General features: G+C 38.9%; 1 protein-coding gene across 1 annotated transcript in view; it reads right to left on the reverse strand.

Annotated features, from left to right (window-relative positions):
- The window catches only part of PLA2G4A (phospholipase A2 group IVA), a 143,802-nt gene that overhangs the window by 46,287 nt on the left and 76,478 nt on the right, over positions 1 to 21,037 (reverse strand). The window contains exons 6-7 of the mRNA XM_080917585.1: positions 16,798 to 16,835; positions 15,286 to 15,427 (exon numbers count right to left, since the gene is read on the reverse strand). Coding sequence (XP_080773711.1) covers positions 15,286 to 15,427; positions 16,798 to 16,835 — 180 coding nt within the window. The remainder of the gene's footprint in view (positions 1 to 15,285; positions 15,428 to 16,797; positions 16,836 to 21,037) is intronic.

The raw sequence follows: 21,037 nt of genomic DNA on the forward strand, positions 1-21,037 counted from the left end.
AGAAGTGTTTTATGGTATGGGTTTCAATCTGGGCCAGTCATTGGTTAGTCCCAAATCAGGAGCAAGGGCTGTCTCTCACTACACTGTCTGCCTTGGATTTTCTTCTTCTATCTGAGCTGCCTCCTCCAGTCCCAGTAGAAGAAAATTCACCTCATCTTACTGCAATTTGATATGCCAAAGGGGCTGATATACATGGGAGGCCTCACCTCTTCTGGGAAAAAAACGAGGAGGAAGAACTGGAGAGAGCGATTGGGGAGAGAGAAGGGAGGGGAAGCTTCAATCAGGATGTAAAGTAAATAAGAAACTTAACTTTTTTAAAAAAAGAGAACACAATCCAAAAAAGATGTGTTTCATATTAAAAATAAAAAATCATAGCTAATATTTTAATAATAGTTACAATAACACCCATAGTCAAACTCTATAAATGGTCAGTCGGCTGTAGTCTGTAGCTTGATTCCCTTGCTTTTGGGCCATTGATTTATTTGGTTTCTCAAACATCTCTTAAAGGTCTAAAAAGGATACTGTGACTGGTCAGTCTCTCAGCTGGTTGAGCAACTGGTTGAAAAAACAGCTAGCTTTGAAAGGATGTTTACAAGGAGAATCCTTAACACCATGTAACAGTTCTGGTGCTAGCATTAAGAGTTAGGAATGTGGTGAGAAGTCATTTTTTTTTAATTTAAGGGGTTAAGTGCCCACAATATAGGCTCCAAATAGGCTCCATAACAGCTAAGACTCAAGCAAAGATACAACTAACGCCAAAAGCCATTTGGCATTGTTATAGAAAAGGGTGGTATTTATAGAGAGAAATCCCCAGATGCATAGGCAAAATGTATTTCATACTCATGTTTAACATCAAATTGTATCAGCATAAATTTGCTGCATTCTAGAACCCTGTGCCAAGTAAGGGATCATCTGCTCAGTTCACCTTTCCAGACTCCCCCAAAAGGGCATCCTACACTGTCTACCCCGTTAGGATCACATGTATCTAACTGTTACACGAACAGTAAACTTGGATGCTAAAATAGTCTTCTAAACAGTCATTTCTGAAATAACATCCAGACAAATAATTTGTGCATCTGCTAGTCCTGGTTGCTATTTGAAGAAAATCAGATAAGGAAGTTTTAAGTTATATTTGGATCTAACATTATTAATATTTCTGCATAAATGTGTCCAAAAATATTTCACATACTTTCTGGTATGATTACAGGAAATGAACTTGCCTTTACCAAAAAACCCCTGTTTTGATTTAATCTCCCTGATGTATGGGTTCACAAACACTGTAATTTTCTTATTTAGAGAAGAAAGCTCTGGGGTGCTTAAGGGCTTTGACATTTCCATATACTTCAAGATCTAACCATCACAAAAGACATTCTTTTCCATGGCCCTGTGTTAGGGCTCAGTAAGGAAACAGAACCAATATAACGTGTGTCTATGGAGAGAGATGTTCATTATAAGAAAGCGGTTCACACAAGGGTAGAGACTAGAAAGTACAAATCTTCAGTGTGTTCCAGCAAGGTCCAGGCCTAGAAAAGCTGATGGTACAAAGTCTAAAAGAAGTACTATGCAAGTCTGTCCTAACTAGGTAGCCTACATTTTTTGGTTTTACTCTGTTCTCTAGCTTCTTGGATGAGGGCCACCCACTGACAGAGAATAACCTGTAGCTAAGGCACACAACAAGACTTGCCACAAATCTACACCTGCCCTGCCCCAAAGTCCCCACATTATCATTTCTCATACATGCATTCATTTCTGTATCCTCAATTCTCAAGGGTCCCTTAGGCCCCTCAAAATGTTTGACCCTGTTGTTGTATGGCCTCCTTGAATATCTGCTTCTCAGGACCACTTTCCAGTTCTTATTGCATCCCAATGTCATTCAAATCCTGCTAATACCTTCGATAAAGAACATTTAGTTTAATGCTTGAGTTCTAGAACCTACACCAAGTAAACTTTCATCTACTCAGTTCACATTTCCAGACTCAACAAAAGACATCCTACAGTGTGTACCCTGAGACAGTCTCTAAGAATTAATAGAGTAAGAATCAGTAGTGCAAGGTATCACTAGAGAATAAAGGGGAAAAGAGAAGGAGAATGTTCTACATGAAACATGCAAACAGGACAATACCTTTTCTAACAGCTCAAGAATCTTTCAGTGACCTTCTTCATAAGCTGTTCTGTTTTGCCTTTTTTCCATCTGTCCTTTTTTCTACTCTTTGCTTAACATTCAGATTTGGGAGCTTAAGGTACAGGCCTGGTGAGGCCATGCCCTGAGTTCTCAAAGCATAGAGACTGCTTTGCTGTGGTTGTGGAAAAGGGTCCTTTCTGGCCCACAGTGAGGGCCAGAGCTCTGTCAGCTGAAATTGGGATATGCACAGGAAAGGCAGTATTCAAAGGTCAGCTCCACAGGAGCTTTTACACCTGGACCAGAGGTGATCCCTATGCATCGGCCCAGGGAGGTCATATCAGGAGTTCTCAGAGAGCAGAGAGTGCTGTGATCTCTGAAAAGGGGTCCTTTTGGCCTAGAGAAAGAGCCAGATCTCCTCCAGTAGGACTCAGGACCCATAGGCAGAAGGCTGAACTCCCAGAATAGCTTCATAAGAGCTCCCACACCTGAGCCCACAAAGACAGAACTGACAACAAGACCAAAAATAACCACAGATAACAAGATGGCAAGAGGAAAGCAAAAGAACTTAAGTAATGGAAACCAAGACAACCTGGCAACATCAGAACCCAGCACTCCCACCACAGCAAGTAGTGGATGGCCAAACACAACAGAAAAACAAGACTCAGACTTGAAATCATACTTCATGATGATGATGGAGATATTCAAGAACCAGGTGAATAACTCTCTTAAACAATTACAGGAGAACCAGGAGAAAATACTCAAAGAACTAAAAGAAAACACAAACAAACAGATGAAGAAATTGAAAATGGAAATAGAAACAATAAAAAAGCACACACACGGAAAGAGACAACCCTGGAGGTAGAGAACCTTAAAAGAAATCACAGATGAAAAGAGGATCTCAGGGACCGAAGACAACATAGAAAACATAGACAAAAAAATTAGAGAAGATTCAGAAAACCAAGAAGCTCCTAACCCAAAATGTCCAGGAGATCCAGGACACAATGAGAAGTCCAAACATAAGGATAATAGGTGCAGAAAAATGTGAAGAAGATCAACTAAAAGGCAGAGTAACTATTTTCAACAAATCATAGAAGAAAACTTCTCCACTCTTAAGAACAAGATGACCATGAACATACAAGAAACCTACAGAAATCCAAATAGATTGAAACAGAAAAGAAACTCTTCCCAACACATAATAGTCAAAACAACAAGTGTTCAAAACAAAGAAAGAATACAAAAAGCAGTAAGGGAAAAGGGACATGTAACATATAAAGGTAGATCAATCATAATTACATTCAACATCTCAACAGAGATTATGAAAGCTAGAAGGTCCTGGACAGAAATCATACAGACTCTAAGAGAACACAGTCCAGGTAACTATACCCAGCAAAACTCTCAATTACCATAGATGGAGAGACCAAGATATTCCAAGACAAAACTAAATTTACACATTATCCAACCCTACAAAGGATAAAAGATGGAAAACCCAACACAAGGAGGGTAACTACACCCTAGGAAAATCAAGAAAATAACTAAGCAAGAAAACCAAAAGAAGAAAAACACACAAACATAATTCTACCTCTAACAGCAAAAATAGTAGGGAAGAACAATCACTATACCTTAAAATCTGTTAACATAAATGGACTCAATTCTCCAATAAAGAAACATAGACTATCAGACTGGATACATAAATGAATCTAGCATTTTGCTGCATACAGGAAACTCATCTAAGAGACAAAGACAGACTATCTCAGAGAAAAAAGCCAGAAAAAAACCTTCCAAACAAATGGCCCTAGAAACAAGATGGAGTAGCCATTATAATATTAAATAAAAGTTATTAAAAAAGATAAGCAAAGACACTTTTTACTCATTACAGGAAAAATCTATCAAGATAAATTCTCAATCCTAAACATCTATGCTCCAAATAAAAGAGCACCCATATTCATAAAAGAAACCCTAATAAAGCTCAAAACATACATTGCACCTCACACAATAATAGTGGGAAACTTCAACATCCTACTCTCAGCAATGGACAGATAATGGAAGCAGAAACTGAACAGAGACACAGTGAAACTATCAGAGGTTATGAACCATTTGGAATTAACATTTATCTACAGAACATTTCATCCTAAAACAAAAGAATACACTTTATTCTCAGCACCTCACACCACCTTTTCCAAAACTGACCATATAGTCAGTCACAAAACAAGCCTCAACAGATATAAGAAGATTGAAATAGTCCCATGCATCCTATCAGATCACCATGGACTAAGGCTGATCTTTAATAACAACAAAGACAACAAAAAGCCCATATACACATGGAAGCTGAACAATGCTCTATGCCACAATAACATGGTCAAAGAAGAAATAAAGAAAGAAATTAAGGATTTTTTAGAATTTGATGAAATTGAAAGCATAACATACCCAAAACTATGGGAAGGAATAAAAGCAGTACTAAGAGGAAAACTCATAGCTCTGGGTGCCTCAAAAAAAAAAAAAAAAAAGTGGAGAAGTGGAGAGAGCATACACTAGCAGCTTGACAACACAGCTAAAAGCTCTAGAACAAAAAGAAGCAGATACACCCAAGAAGAGTAGATGACAGAAATAATCAAACTCAGAGAAAATTCAACCGAGCAGAAACAAAAAGATCCATACAAAGAATCAACAAACCCAGGATCTGGTTCTTTGAGAAAATCAACAAGACAGATAAATGCTTAGCCAGGCGAATGAACTAGAGGGCATGGAGAGAGTATCCAACTTAACAAAAGCAGAAATGAAATGGGAGACATAACAACAGAAACTGCAGAAATTCAAGAAACCATCAGCTCCTACTACAAAAGCCTATACTCAAGACAACTGTAAAATCCTAAGAAAATGGATAAATTTCTAGACAGATACCAGATACCAAAGTTAAATGAGGATCAGATAAACCATCTAAACAGTCCCATAACACCTAAAGAAATAAAAGCAGTCATCAAAAGCCTCCCAAACAAAAAATGCCCAGGACCAGATGGATTCAGTGAAGAATTCTATCAGACATTCATTGACAACCTAATTCTAATACTCTCCACACTATTCCACAAAATAGAGTCAGATGGAACACTAACCAACTCACTCTTTGAAGCCACAATACTTCTCATTCCTCAACCAAAGACCCTACAAGGAAACAGAACTTCAAACCAATCCCTCATAAATATTGATGCAAAAATACTCAATAAAATTCTAGCAAACCGAATCCAAGACCACATCAAAATGATCATTCACCATGATCAAGTAGGCTTCAACCCTGGGATCACATGTTAGTATATTTAAATGACCCCAAAATTCCACCAGAGAACTTTTACAGCTGATAAACAAGTTCAGCAAAGTGGCTGGATGTGAATTTAACTCACTCAAATCAGTACTTTCCTCTACTCAAAGAACAAATATGGTGAGAAAGAAATTAGGAAAAAGATACCCTTCACAATAGTCACAAACAATATGAAATACATTGCTGTGACCCTAACTGAGTAAGTGAAGGACCTGTATAACAAGAACTTCAAATCTTTGGAGAAGGAAATTCAAGATCTCAGAAGATGGAAAGATTTCCTATGCTCATGGATTGGAAGGAATAACATTGTAAAACTGGCCATCTTACAAAAAGCAATCTAGAGATTCAATGCAATCCCTATCAAAATTAAAACTCAATTCTTAATAGAGTTGGAAAGAGCAATTCACAAATTCATCTGGAATAACAAAAAACCTAGAATAGTGAATTCTATTCTCAACAACAAGAAAACTTCTTCGGGAATCACCTTCTCTGACCTCAAACTATATTACAAATAAATTTTTTAAAAAAAACGCATGGTGTTGGTACAGAGATAAGCAGGTAGATCAATAGAACAGAATAGAAGATCCAGAAATGAACTCTTACAATATGGTCACTTGATCTTTGACAAAGGAGCTGAAAACATTCAATGGAAAAAGGACAGCTTTTTCAATAAATTTTGTTAGTTCAACTGGCAGTCAGCATGTAGAAGAATGAAAATAGACCCTTTCTTATCTCCTTGTACAAAACTCAAGTGCAAGTGGATCAAGATCTCCACATTAGAGCAAGTATACTGAAACTTTTAAAAAAAGCAACTAGGGGAAAGCTTAGAACACACACTGGCACAGGAGAAAATTTTCTGAACAGAACACCAATGGCTTATGCTCTAAGGTCAAAGATTGACAAATGGGACTTAATGAGATTCCATGGTTGCTGTAAGGTTAAGGAAACCTTGTCAAAAGAGCAAAATGGCAGCCAAAAGACTGGGAAAGGATCTTTACCAATCCCACATCTAATATAGGTGTAATATCTAATATATACAAAGAACTCAAGTCATTAGACTCCAGAGAATCAAACAATCCTATTAAAAATTGAGTACAGTGCTAAACAAGGAATTCTCAACTGAGAAATATCAAATGGCTGAGAAGCATCTAAGGAAATACTTGACATCCCTTGTCATCAGGGAAATGCAAATCATAACAACCCTGAGATTCTACCTCACACCAGTCAAAATGGCTAAGATCAAAAACTCAGATGACAGCAGATGCTGGCAAGGATGTGGAGAAAGAGGAACTCTCCTCCACTGTTGGTGGGGTTGTAAGCTGGTACAACCACTCTGGAAATCAGTCTGGCAGTTCCTCAGAAAATTGGACATAGTACTACCTGAAGACCCAGTTATTCCACTTCTCAGCATATACCCAAAGATGCTTCAACATATAACAAGGACACATGCTCCACCATGTTCATAGCAGCCTTATTTATAATAGCCAGAAGCTGGAAAGAACCTAGATGTCCTTCAGTAGATGAATGGATACAGAAATTATGATACATTTAACAATGGAGTACTAAGAAGCTATTAGAAACAATGACTTTATGAAATTCCTAGAAAATGGATAGATCTAGAGAATATCATCATGAGTGAGGTAATCCAGTTTCAAAAGAACAAACATGATATGCAGTCACTGATAATTGGAAACTAGTCGCAGAAAGCTCTGAATACCCAAAAAATAACTCATAGAAAATATGAAGCTCAAAAAAAAAAAAAAAAAAAAAAAAAAAAAGGAAAGGCCAAAAAGTGGAAGCCTTTGTCCTTCTTAGAAAAAAAAAGTGTATAGCACCCTCTCAGAGTATGGTACACTTAGACCTTAAGTTATTAATAATTCAAGAGCTAAGAATGTAGCCTTGTGGAGATTTTTGGTATTTAAAAATCATTATGTTTAATCTTTACCCACCAGGAAAACTTTGACTATTTCCATGTTACATTTTGTTTTAAATGTACTTTATGGTCATTGTAAATAGTAAGATTTTAAGGCATACTATCAATCCTTTAAAAAAAAAAAATCAAGTACTGACAAAAATGTATTCATACAGTTTTATGCAAAAATGCTTTTTAAAACCTGTACATTTACCTCTATTTTTTTAAAAAAATAAAGTTGTTTAAAGAAATAATTCAGATATGGTAAGCATGGTATGATAAAGCTACTTCATCTCTCCCGAGTGTCTAAGGAGGTCTGCCTAACACAGTCCATGTGTCTGTCTAAGGCGGTCTGTCTAACACAGTCCTTAAATCTTGTGTGAATTTAAACAGATATCGTGTTGCTTGCGGTTCAGCCATAAAATGGTGATGAAATCTCTCACACAGTCAAGGAAATGAACACAAATGGCTGAGACAGTAGTTATGCAATAGGAAAGTTCGTCATAGACACTGTTGGGGTTGTTGACTGCATAGTGCCCTGTGACGATAACTGTTAATAACTAACTCTCTGTTGAAGCTTGGATTTCTCTCATTTCTCCGTCATTCTAACTCCACATTGTAGACCCCAATCAACTTTCAAGAACAAGGAGACCATACAGTGCCATTTGTCTTCACCCAAAAGATAAGAGTTTCCGTCTGATTAATTTCAACCACACAAATTAATCTGAAATTTTCATTTGATCAAAATCAGTCTTCAAATAATGGAGTTGTGAACAATCCTAATAGAGCAAAGATCCCTCAACAAAACTTTTAGATGCCTTACTCATAGACACTCATTCTAGCCCTTCACCAGGTAAACAGTTACCCACATTAGAGATATTGTGCCAGTAGCAATCTTGCTTATCAGATTTAAATTTAAAAGCATCAGTAATAAAATAAAATGTTATGGTTTAAAATTTTTATTTCAAGAGGACATATAAGGCACAAAAAATTTGTAGCCGATTTCAAAGGGTTGCAACATGAGAAAAACCCAAATTTATTCAATCTTAACATGAAGTTACATGTTTCAGAAAATTTTTTGGCTCAAATCATCAAAAACAATAGTAGTGATGGTGGTGGTGGTGATGGTGATAGTGTTGTTGTTGTTGTTATGGTTATTTTAAAGATGAGTATTTTGGAGCACAAATTTGAAGATTACTATAAATCTTAACTATTTGAATAGTCCATTTTTCAGGCAAGAAACTGAAGATACTACGTTTAGCAGTTATTGGTATAGGGTGATATGCAGTCAACAACCCCCAACAGTGTTTATGAAGAACTGTTTTATTGCATAACTACTGTGTGCTCTGCATATTTTACTAGATACATCCTAGCTATTGATTTTCTTGACTCGGGGAGAGATATCATCTCCATTTTTACGGCTGAAGTACAAGCAACATAGTATGTGCCTAAGTTTACTCAAGGTTTAAACTCATCAGTTCCTGCACTCAACACTGTCTTCTTTTGAAGAGCAGGACGGGACATTCCTGACCTTAAGGTTTACTTAAGACAGTTCTAGAGGGTAACAACCTACTCTGCCCTAACTAGAAGGCACCTATAAAGTACTGATGAGAACATGAAGATATTTAAAGAGAGCAGGAGAACCAGAAACTAAAAGACACAAAGATTAACACAATGCTAGAGAAATCTTGTCTTTATGGAATGGACACTATTGATCACATAGTCCATGGTATGGATTATGTCTGGATTGATTATTTCTGACAACAGGGAAAGAGATAGATGAAGGCCAAACCCGAATTCTGGAAGCCATCGTCAATGAATATGAAATTCACATTCTGAGTACAATTTTTGAGAAAAGGAATTACCTCATCTACTCCAGACAAACAAGTGTCCAACATAGTGTACTGCCACATTTACAAATATGAAGCCAAATGTGATTTTTCTCAGAAGATGTAATATATTTTTTCCATTAGGAAATGCTTGATCAGGGGTAGCAGCAGCAACTACTCTTTGGAAACCCCAAGAATAAATGACCACTGGACATCCATACTCATATGGCCCACAGATGTGTCTACTTTAAAAGTCTAATCCTCTCATGTAAACTTTCTTCTCTTCATTACCATCCAGATATTGGTGTCCCCCTGTTTTGGAAACCATATATTCCTTTCTGTCCTCCTCCTCCTCCCTTTCTTCTAGTCTACCTCTCCATAAGCGCAATGCTGCCAGCTCCTGCTGCATTGTATTTCCTGACACACAGGAAATATTTACTGAGTAACTTATTTTAGGAGCTATGTTGGTACTAATAACACACAGGTGGACATCACAGACAGTACATGGCCTTCGTCAAACTTATAGTCTAATGAAGGAAGCAGACATCAAATGAATATTTGTACGAGTACTTTTAGGTCCAATCATGACAGATTCAGAAAAAGCAAATAAACTATGTATCTTTAAAGATCACTGTGCATTCTGGGTAGACAGAAAAAACGAGAAGGAGGAGATACAGAGAACAGTGGTGGCGGTTTTGGATTAAGGATGCAAAGTTGGAGATCCTGAGAGGTTCAAGAAAATCAAAGTTGCAAACAATAAGGTTGAATAAGAGCATCAGAGACGCAGACGAAGTAGCTGCTGCCAAGTGTAGGAGCAGCGTTTCAATGCCAGGAGGACCTCAGCAGCTGTGTAGCTGGGAAAGAAAGCATGAGACATTTCCAGCCTCTCTGGGGGAAATGATGCAATAGACCAGTGAAGGCAGACACTGGACACACCAGAAGGTGCAAAATGGGCCGTGAAGAGCACGTGTACAGTCTTGTAGAAAGTATTCATACTCATGTGGAAGCTGATAACATCTATGGGGAGGAGCCCATGGATGCATAATTAACACATCCTAGTTCCTAGGAAAAGCTTGCAATCTGATGTGGATTTGCATTTGAAAGGAAAGGAAATTCCCTTCTTAAAGTAGGAGAGAAAGAGGAGAGAAAGGCACAGGCTGTGCGTGTCAATCTTATGGACAAAAATTAGAAGAGGAAAGATTTATGAAACTCTTAGCTCTTGACTTTTACTTGTTTTTGATTAGGAGACAAGTGATCTAGCTGTAAATGGAATGAGGAGAGAGCTGAAGTAAAATTAAAAATTTTTGCAAATCACTAGACAGCAGCTAGACTGGAAGCCTGGGAATGTCAGTCAGGCTCTTCTGAGAAGTAAGGATGACCATGAAGGTAGAGAAGCATCCCTTCATCCCAGCACTCTCCTTCCACATGGCCAGGTCAGTATTCTCTCACCTTCCCACCCACTCCAGCATCCCTCCACATCTCCTCCCATCATTAGGTCTGTCAAGCAAGACTTTAAAGTCACCAAGTAAGGAAGCCACCCTTGCCACCCATGCCTCCCGGAGCTAGCACAAAGTCACAATCAGTGAAATATGACAGGAACCAGAACAACTTGAAATATGATTTCTAGGATCTAATGGTCTAACCATACCAAAGACAGAAACAAAAGGCAGTGGGAAAACTGCTGGTGAAAGACTTGTTACCTACACTTTATAGTGCATAGTTTATGCAAATGGAGAAAATGAAACAAAATGAGTAATATGCTAAGACTGCTGTTTCTTCAAGTACTAATAACCAAACATAATAACCTATCATAAATTCTTCAAGAGGTTTGTCAGGCCACCAAGAAGATGCACGTTTAAAGAGAATTTGTTTTCTGAATTTTTAAAAATAAACCATTAAATGGAGGCTTCACTTCTCCCCTTCATTTACTTCTGACAGAAATCCCTCAGTGGTACGACTGCATCTTACTGTTGAGTTGATTCCACTGAAATCAAAGGTACTCCAACATCAGCACCTGGCTCCCCATCCCATGGTTCTCTGACAACATAGCTGGAAACCTGCTATCTACGGGCACATGGGTGCTCATCTGGCACCTTTACTAAGTTAGGAATTCTCATTTATATTGAAATTCTGGGGTGTGTGTGTGTGTGTGTGTGTGTGTGTGTGTGTGTGTGTGAGAGAGAGAGAGAGAGAGAGAGAGAGAGAGAGAGAGAGAGAGAGAGAGAGAGAGAGAGAGATTCAGGTAATAGAAAATGCTAATGGAAATAAACCAAGAATTTCCGATCAACCACTAACAGGAGACTTCATCACTTCAGTAATTTATCTTTATAGATTCCACAGAGAAAGACAGATAGAATGGAGAGAAAAAGAGGGATACAGGGTATATTAAGTAGATGATGAGGATGGTAGATAGATAGATAGATAGATAGATAGATAGATAGATAGATAGATAGATAGACAGACAGACAGACAGACAGACAGACAAACAGATGAAGAAACACACAGGCAAATGAATGATAAATGGCCCTAAAAGTGTTATATAAATTTTAACTGAATATTCACTGTAACTTAAGCAAAAACGTTAAACTAAAATTCAAATATTATACTCTAAATAATTACTCTATTCTTTTATTCTGAACCCTTGTTACACAGAACTCATTTTTGACTACTTTGTTAATTTTTGAAGCTCATTGCTCTGTAGTATAAACATTTTTTATCTCTTTTTTTAATATGCAACTCAGTCCAGCTAAAGAATGTTAGAAAGCTAGTTAAGAAAACTTTATTTCTGTGTTCATCTCTTGGAGATGATATTTCTAAAAGAATTAGTGCTTATATGCCTTACTTAAAAAAAAAAAAAAAAAAAAAAAAAAAACTGTCCTGGGACTGGAGAGATGGCTCAGCAGTTAAAAGCACTGGCTGCTCTTCCATTGGGCCTGGTTTCAATTGCCAGAATCCACATGGCAGCTCACAAGTCTCTGTAACTCAAGTCCCAGGGGGTCTCTTCCTAACTCCAAGGGAGCTACACAAACAAGGTGAGCTGACACACTATAGACAAGACACCCAAACCTGTATTAGAGAAGAGAAATTGTGTTATATCCACCCAGTGGGCGTTGCTCAATCCTAGAAAGGAAAGAAGCTACTAAACCATGAGAAGATGTGGAACAATCTGATATTTACTTTATTATTGTATAAAACAATCCAGTTTTAAAAGACTTCACATTATCTGACTTCCAGAATAAAGACTAGTGGATGTCAGAGGTTATGTGAGGGGAAGAACTATGGAGGTAGAAGACAATGGGTTTTCAATACAACAAAAGAATCTCCCCTGAGTCTGTAGACATGGGTCACTATACATTTGTCAAAACCCATACAGTGTACATTAATTACAAACCCTTACATAAACTGGACTTTATCAATTTTGCATCAGCTGCAGGTTTATTGATGGTAACAAGTCTACCATTCTGATAGGAGGATTAACATCAAGAATGTGATGGTACCTTTTGATAAATTTGTGTTAGCTGCACTGAGTCCAGGGATACGCAGGCAACAGGCTAATAGTATTTCTGCATGTGTTTAAGGGGGTGGTTTCCAAGACGTGTAGTGTTAAAATCAGTGGACTAAATAAAGAATATCCCTTCTGTCCTCTTTGTGAACAGACACAGGTCCATATGGACCCATCTGTGCTTGCCCTTGCATACCTATCCCAATGGGTTCTCAGGCCTTGGGTTTCTGAGACATGATATCAAAAGCATGATCTCCCTACCCAAGCCATCCTTATTCTTAGGGCTACAGCCCTTGACTCATAATTATTGCATTCATTTTTTTGAATTCAGGTTGAATTGTATCCTTTATTCTCCGGCTTTCTACCATTGAGATAGCACATCACAGGATTTCATAGATTCCATAATGTGTAGGAGATAAATGCCATATTAAACACACACACACACACACACACACACACACACACACACACACACACACACCTTTGGTTCTGTTTCTCTAGAGAACTCTAAGACTGGACTATGACAGACATCACATGTATGATTGGAACATTAGGGGAATTTCTGTATTTTCTGCTCAGCTTTTCTCTGGAATTAACACTTGTGAAAGTGAAATTAGGAATAATTACTGTAGACAAATGTAATCTCATAACATTGTAAAGGACACTGTCAGAAGAACAAAACAGCAACCAACAGACTGGGAAAAGATCTTTACCAACTCCACATCCAATGGAGGGCTAATATCCAATATATTCAAAGAGCTCAAGAAGTTAAGAGTCAGAGAATCAAATAATTCTATTAGAAGTGGAGCATAGAGCTAAACAAAGGATTCTCAACTGAGGAATATTGAATGACCAAGAAGCACCTAATGAAATGCTCAACATTCTAAGTCTCCAGGGAAATTCAAATCAAAACAACCCTGAGATTCTACCTCATACCAGTCAGAATGGCTAAGAACAAAAAATCAGGTGACAGCAGACCCTGGCAAGGATGTAAAGAAAAAGGAACATTCCTCCATTACTGATGGGGTTGCAAACTGGTACAACTACTCTGGAAATCAGGTAAACTACTCCTGGGAATATACTCAGAAAATGCTCCAACATATAACAAGGACACATGCTCCACCATGTTCATAGCAGCCATACTTATAATAGCCAAAAGTTGGAAATAACCCAGATGTCCCTCAACAGAAGAATGGATACAAAAAAGGTGTGATAACATTTACACAATGGAGTACTACTCAGTTATCAAACACAATGACTTCATGAAATTTTTAAGCAAATGAATGGAACTATAAAATATCATCCTGAGTGAGGTGATGCAGTCACAAAAAAACCAAATATGGTATGTACTCACTGAGAACAGGACATTAGGAAAAAAGCTTGGAATATTCATGATACATTTCACAGACCATATGAAGCTCAAGAAGGAAGACCAAAGGGTGGATGCTTCAGTCCTACTTAGAAGGGGGAACAAACTAATCACAGGAGGTAGAGAGAAAGAGGCAACTGGGAGGGAGAAAAGAGGGAGAGGGAAAAGGGAAACAGGATCCGGTGTTGGAGCAGACAGAGCAGTACAGTGGGTCAGGAAACTAGAGGGAGTTACATAGTAGTGGGGGGATGGGGAGCCGGGGGAAGCCACTAGAAAGTCCCAGACGCCATGGAAGCAAGAGGTTTCCAAAAGCGAACTGGAAAAAAGGTGGTTGAAATACCCAACAAAAAGGATAGAACCTGTAGAGACCGTATCCAGTGGTTAGGCATGGACCCCCGGTTGAGAGATGGGCCCACCTATCCATCTCCAAAATATTAACCCAGAATTTCTCCTCTGTAAAGGAAATACAGGGGCAAAGAGTGGAGCAGAGACTGAAGGAAAGGCCATCCAGAGACTGCCCCAACTAAAGATCCATCCCATTAGCAGGCACCAAACCCAGACACTATTGCTGATGCTAAGAAGCGCTTGCTGACAGGAACCTGATAGCTGTCTCCTGAGAGGCTCTGTCGACAAATACAGATGCAGATGCTCTAAGCCAACCATCAGACTGAGCATGGGAATCCCAATGGAGGAGTTAGGGGAAAGGATTTAAAGACCTGAAGGGGTTTGCGAACCACATAGGAAGAACAACAATATCAACCAACCAGACCCCACAGAGTTTCCAGGGACTAAATCACCAACCAAAGAGTACCCATGGCTCTAGCTGCATATGTAGCAGAGGATGGCCTTATTGGGCACCATGGGGAGGGAAGGCCTTTGGTCCTGGAGGCTCGATGCCCCAGTGTAGGGAATGCTAGAGTGGTGAGGTGGGAGGAGGTGAGTAAGGGAGCACTCTGACAGAAGCAGGGGATGAGGGGTTCGTGAAGGGGAAACCAGGAAGAGGGATATCATTTGAAATGTCAATGAATAAAATAACCAATAAATAAGAAATAATTATTATGGCTGCTAACTCTTACCAAATATGATCAGTATTCAGTTGGACCTACCTCAACTTTTGTCTTTGAACCACTTATCCCACTACAAAAGTTGAAGAAGTAACGTCCATATTGAGGGATATATTTGGAGAAAACACTAGAAGATCATCATTAAAATGTAATAATATTTAAAATTTCCAGACTCACGTCACGTGTGGAATAAAGCCCCTCACTCTTTTTCGGACCCAAAAGTTTCTTCATGTTCTCTTTTATGTTCTCTTTCCTCTGCTGCCTGAATGTTTTCTCCTGATCGCACAGTGCCATGCTGAACCGCAGGTCTGGGCAGGAGCTATGGTAGAAAACAGAGAAGGCAATGACCCAGGCTTCCCAGGAGCATCTACCTCCCTGTGCTCCCCAAAAGTGCATTAACACATGCCAACTGACTGCTTTTCTCAAGCCATTTTCAAGACAGCTACTTAAACAGGAACACAATACGAGGGTTGTCTTAAGCCAGTGTGTCCTAATGGCGAGCAATGATTTAACACTGAATTCAAAATAGAGGGGGGAAAGGATTAACAATATGTATTCAAATGTGAAGAAATTAAAAATGTCTTCTCAAAAATAAAAATCCCAGTGATATTTAGATAAAACAAGAGTCCTCAAATACACTGCATAATGGTTTAAGTGAGGTAACCCTCTTAAGTCCTGGGCACTTGAATAGCTGCTCCTCATTCAGTGTCTGTACAGAGAACATTAGGAGGTATGATGCTCTGAAAAGCCCGTCACTGGGGACAGGGTCTGCATTTTCATGGCACTCCCAGTGTGCCTTCTACATTTTCTTTGTAGATGGAGATATGAGCTCTTAGCTGCTGGTCACATCTCCTACTACCTGCTACCTCTGCTCCACCATCATGAACTCTAAATCTTTTGGAACCTTCAATCCCAAGCAGTCTTTCTTTTAAAAATTGTCTTGGCCATAGTGTTTTCTAACAGCAGGAAAATAGTGGCCTCCTCACATTGTACATTAGCAGTGTAAAGACTTTCAGAAGTGGCCTTTGGTTCAGTATGTGACAAAGTTACACGGTCAGGAGTTCTTCCCTGTCCCTGATCCCCTGCCATGCTAACATTACAATACTAACAGCACAGAGTGCTTGACTCCCAGGGAACATTTTTTCCATAACTATTGTCTTGATAAATCCCCTTGTCTAAAGGAGGACTCCCTCAAAAAGAAAATAACATCAAATAACAGAACTCCAGATGCCCACAAATGTAGGGACATCTACAGAACATTGAAACCCCTGTATTTATAACCTTTCTTTTGAATACAAGTAGCAACAGTTTCTTAAAATCTTATGCCCTGCTAAAAACTACATCATGCATAATGCATTGGGAGAAATTATTACACATGTAGGTAGCCAATCAATAATGGGAAGTAGCTTTAACAACTGTAATTATATTCATGGGAATAGACACATTACTAGAAGGAGAGCCCTTGGAAACAAGCTCTTATTCCGAAAAATATTACCCAGCTTCCACACTGTGGATAACTAAGAAAAGAATGTTCAACTCTACCACTCAGATTTTTTAAATAAGTAGATAGCTGAAGGAGATTATAATGATACTGCTATATATTAAAAATTTCAGGAATTATTTTGGACGTCAATTATTTTTTAGTAATATAATGTAATATTCTTCATCTGATTTAATAAATAAACTTACCAAACTTCAAGAGACATTTCCAGAATCATTTCAGTGACCTATAAAAGATAAATATTAACTAGATGAGGTAATAAAACAGATTGCTTGATATAAAATTTGTTTATATCAAGTCGAAGTAAATTTTGAGTAACAGATTAAACAAAGAAAAAGGAAAAGTGAAAGTTCCATGCAGATCTGTCTATAGAGATACATCTGTCCATTTTTGTTAGTTATATACACAATAAACCACGTCAGCAAGTATTAGAGTCGCCTCTGCCTGGTTAGTAGCAGGGCTGTTGTAGTGGTAATCAACTGCTTTCTGGTTGGATTTGAGACATGAGCCACAGAAGGGAATTCATGCCTCATCCTGTAAACCTGTTCGCCCATGGGTGAAATCTATGACAGCTGTTTAACTAAGTAAACATGCTGTCCAACTGCCTTATAAATATCTGCTTATACTCATGGATTAGTGCTCTGCAGCCTTGGTCAGAAAAGCTTCCGTTTGCAGTGGGCAACAGCTAATGCAGAGAGACATATATCTAGCAAAAGCCCTATACATAATTGACTGTGTTGGGCATTTATCCCAAAATAGAGCATCTTTATTACCCACCACAAGGCTCAGGAAACATCCAAAGGGGGTTGGAACGAATGTAAGAGGCAGAGGAGAGGTAGGCATGCTATGATACACTGTATTCTGTACATGTCATGGCCACTGTATTTATGAACTCACAGAGGTTATGGCTACTCATCTTATGCCCTTCACAAGGTGGGACGCCCCCAATACTCCATCACAGACAGGAGAGAGACTCATGATGCTCCACCCCTCCTTGAAGAGTTACTAGCAGGTAATGGTTGGAAAACCATCTTTTGCAGTAGCCACTGGTAAGTTACCCATGCTTCAGTGAATAAACTCTTAACCATGATCATGCAAGCGACGCCTATTAAACTCAGTGCACCATAAAAACAAACAAAAAGACAAAGGGTGAGAGCAGGAAGACGTAGGAGGAGGAGGTAGAGGTGTGCAGCAGGATCGGAAGGGAATGAGAGTGGAAATGGAGAGAAATATTTAAAATGCATTTAACACACACACATATACATACATATTAGTGAAATTGTCTTCCTACATTGAAGTAAAGTACTCAGTTCCATAAAACGTGAAAAATGGCTGGAGAGTTGGCCCTGGGGTTCCAAGAGTTGGGGAGTCAGATCTGCGCCTCACCAGCATCATTTGAGAGAGCAGGTTCTGCTTCCTGCCTAGACAACACAGTGAAGCTTGCCATGATGGTGAAGGCACAGCTGAGCCAGCCTCAGAGGGAGAGCTGGCCCAACCCCTTGAAACCTGCAATATTTGTGAGAGTGGGCACCATGCCTCAACTGCGCAGCCCTGTTGAACTGACGTTTGTTACACAGAAACAGGCAAGCCAACCCCTAGATAATGACAGAGGAAGATATCAGCATTGGGTAGGCTATCCAGGGCTGTGCTGGGGAGTTTGACCTAGACGTACAGATTTGGGAGAGCCAGAGGGCTGACCAGCTCAACTACAACCCAGTGGCAGATCCAGGTTTTGACTTGGCCCATTCCAAAATCTGCATCATCTGTGTACTGTTGTAGTGTTTGCAAGGTATGGTCCAGATGACCTGAAGCTGCAGGATCTCCATAACAGAGGGAAAGAACAAGATTTCCAAACAAAACCAAGAGGAGGCCTGAGGAGGATCTGGCAGAAGCCAGACACCAAACCAGACCAATGACTCACTGCAATGAACGTTTGCAAGTGAAGATGTGTAGACACAGGGGTTTGCTGTGGGACACACTGACATGCTACAGCTTCCATTACAGGATGTTTTCTATGCTTTGTTTTATTTTTCTGTTCTTTTATTTTCTTTTGAGGGGGAGGTTGCAAGGGAGAAGGATAGATACAAAGGGACAGGAAGACCAATGGGACTGAGGTGCATGACATGAAACTCACAAAGGATTAGTAAAAAAGTCAAAAAATTAAAATAAAATATGGCACACTCCTGTTGAGTGTACTGTTTGCGAGTTGCTGAAGGCAGTAGATGCAACATCCAGCATGACAAAGAAATAAAAGGAAGCCTTGGAGGAAGCTATATATGTGTCTAACAAGCAATGGGTCAGGACATGGAATACTCATGGCTACTGGGTACCTGGTAGGCTCTAAGAAATGTCCTCTAATGCAATGTGGGGAACCCAGGATTTATTTTCTCAAGATCACTTGAGACCCAACCAAATGGTATCGGGTTAATCAGACAACTCTTTTTTAACTTAAAGGGAGTACCTAATACCCATAGAGACAAACTTTATGAAGAGGTACCTTGCAGAGAGTAAGTCTCTGCTGTACTGAATGACCTCTGACATTAGTGCTGACTCCATCAGTACCAAATAATGTCCCTTGTGATTGTCATAAGAGCTAATGGGAAAGCATCCTGAAAGTTGTTGTATCATTTTAAGGTCATGTCATTACTTTTACTGTACAGTTACCATAAGAACACAGGCTGGGGTGGCTGCTCAATCGTTACTACCCAATAGAACCACAAAATACTTTTAGAAACATGTAGGGCATGGGTTTAGAATCATCAACAATGCTAGCAGACATTAGATTTGCTAACTTCTGGGTTCATGGTATAGGAAGAAGCCAAAACAGCAGGAGCTTTCTTAAAGATCTAAGATAAGTTCATAAATGATTCTTGGGAGAAACTTTATAAGTAAAAGATAATAATACATAATCAATTCAAATGAACATTTGTTCATGCTCATGTGTGTGAAGTTACACCCAACAATCTTACACTTTTGAAAAATATAAAATCTCTAAAATCATGGGATGGTCTGACCTTTAGAACATTTCTTCTGCCTAATTTTACAAATCTTAATTCATGAAAGACGTAAATATTACTTCTATAGCTGATTACAAACATTCCAAAAATTCTAGGACAAAAGGAACTATATATGAATTGTGGTTCAATATTTGTCAAACTGATAGGTTTTAAAATAATAATTATCTATCAATGGGAGTATTGCCTAGACTATACCCCAGGATATTATGCCTAATATCACATTTTGAAATTTCTACTTAAATCTTTCCAAAAGGGGATTTGGAAAATTTTTATACTGAATGATTTTATCCAGGATATTTAGAAAGATAAATCAGGCATAGGAAAAACAGATTCTGTTTTATAGTTGTTGCAGGTATTAGGCGTTGTTGGTTGAGACAAGGTCTCACTTTATTATCTAGGCTGACCTAGAATAGTAATTTCTCCTTAGCCCCAGTGTTTGGGAATTATGGCCTTGCCCCATCATACTTGGCTGTATATTCTGTTTTTTCAAAAAATACATGAAAGTTGCTATTAATATAGTACTAGACTGAGAGTATTTCTCTCCAAAGGGCCAAATCTTCATGTATAAATGGACAGAAAATAAACTCTAATGTGCCATTGCAAAGTGTACCTCATGAGACTAGGTAATAAAATGCTGAATTTCCAACTGACTATTCCTGAAGAAACTTCATTATTAAAAGACTCAAAGCTTGAAGGTATCTAGTGCCTCACTGTTCCACTGACTTAAGAAACAAAATTAATTTGGGTATGCCACATTTTGGGCAATATTTGTGTTCCCAGGAGAATACTTTATCTGTCCATGTTCCTTTTAAGATATTCTGATCCTAGATAGAAGACAAGGCTCTTGAGGCAAAGGCAGCATAAAAGCAGGCACAGGATGTTTCTGTCATCTGGAACATTTCAGGATGCGTTGCTACAGCTGTCGTCATGGGTCAGCCCCTAACTTCCTGGTGTTGCCCAAGCAGATCACAGAGGATCAGAAGGAAGTCTTAGCTGCCTCCGCACTCAGTGTACTATGTTCAGACTTGCCATGAAACCTGATATGCATGGACTCTGCATCTTCTACCTAGAACATGTCTAAAACAACAAAAATATGCACTTCCTGTGAGGCGTTAGACAATGGCTGAAGCTTCTTCCCACACACTACATTAGACAGAAGGGGACCAAATCTCTGAGGCATCACCCCAACATTGGCCCTTTCAGAACAAACCGGAACTCCAACTCCTGCTCTCTGAATCAGAGATGTAACAAGCAGACAACATCAATTATGCGTTCGGTAATGAAGAATTTTGACATCTCCCCAGGAATGTGTTCAGTCAGAGAGAGCAAAGGGGATTGAAATAGAGAAACTATTGTATAAACCAGCATTTCAGACTTTAACATAATTTCTCATGTGCCTAAGCTGCTGGTT

The sequence above is a fragment of the Micromys minutus genome (genome assembly GCF_963924665.1).
Source record: "Micromys minutus genome assembly, chromosome: 6".
Classification (NCBI taxonomy): Eukaryota; Metazoa; Chordata; class Mammalia; order Rodentia; family Muridae; genus Micromys; species Micromys minutus.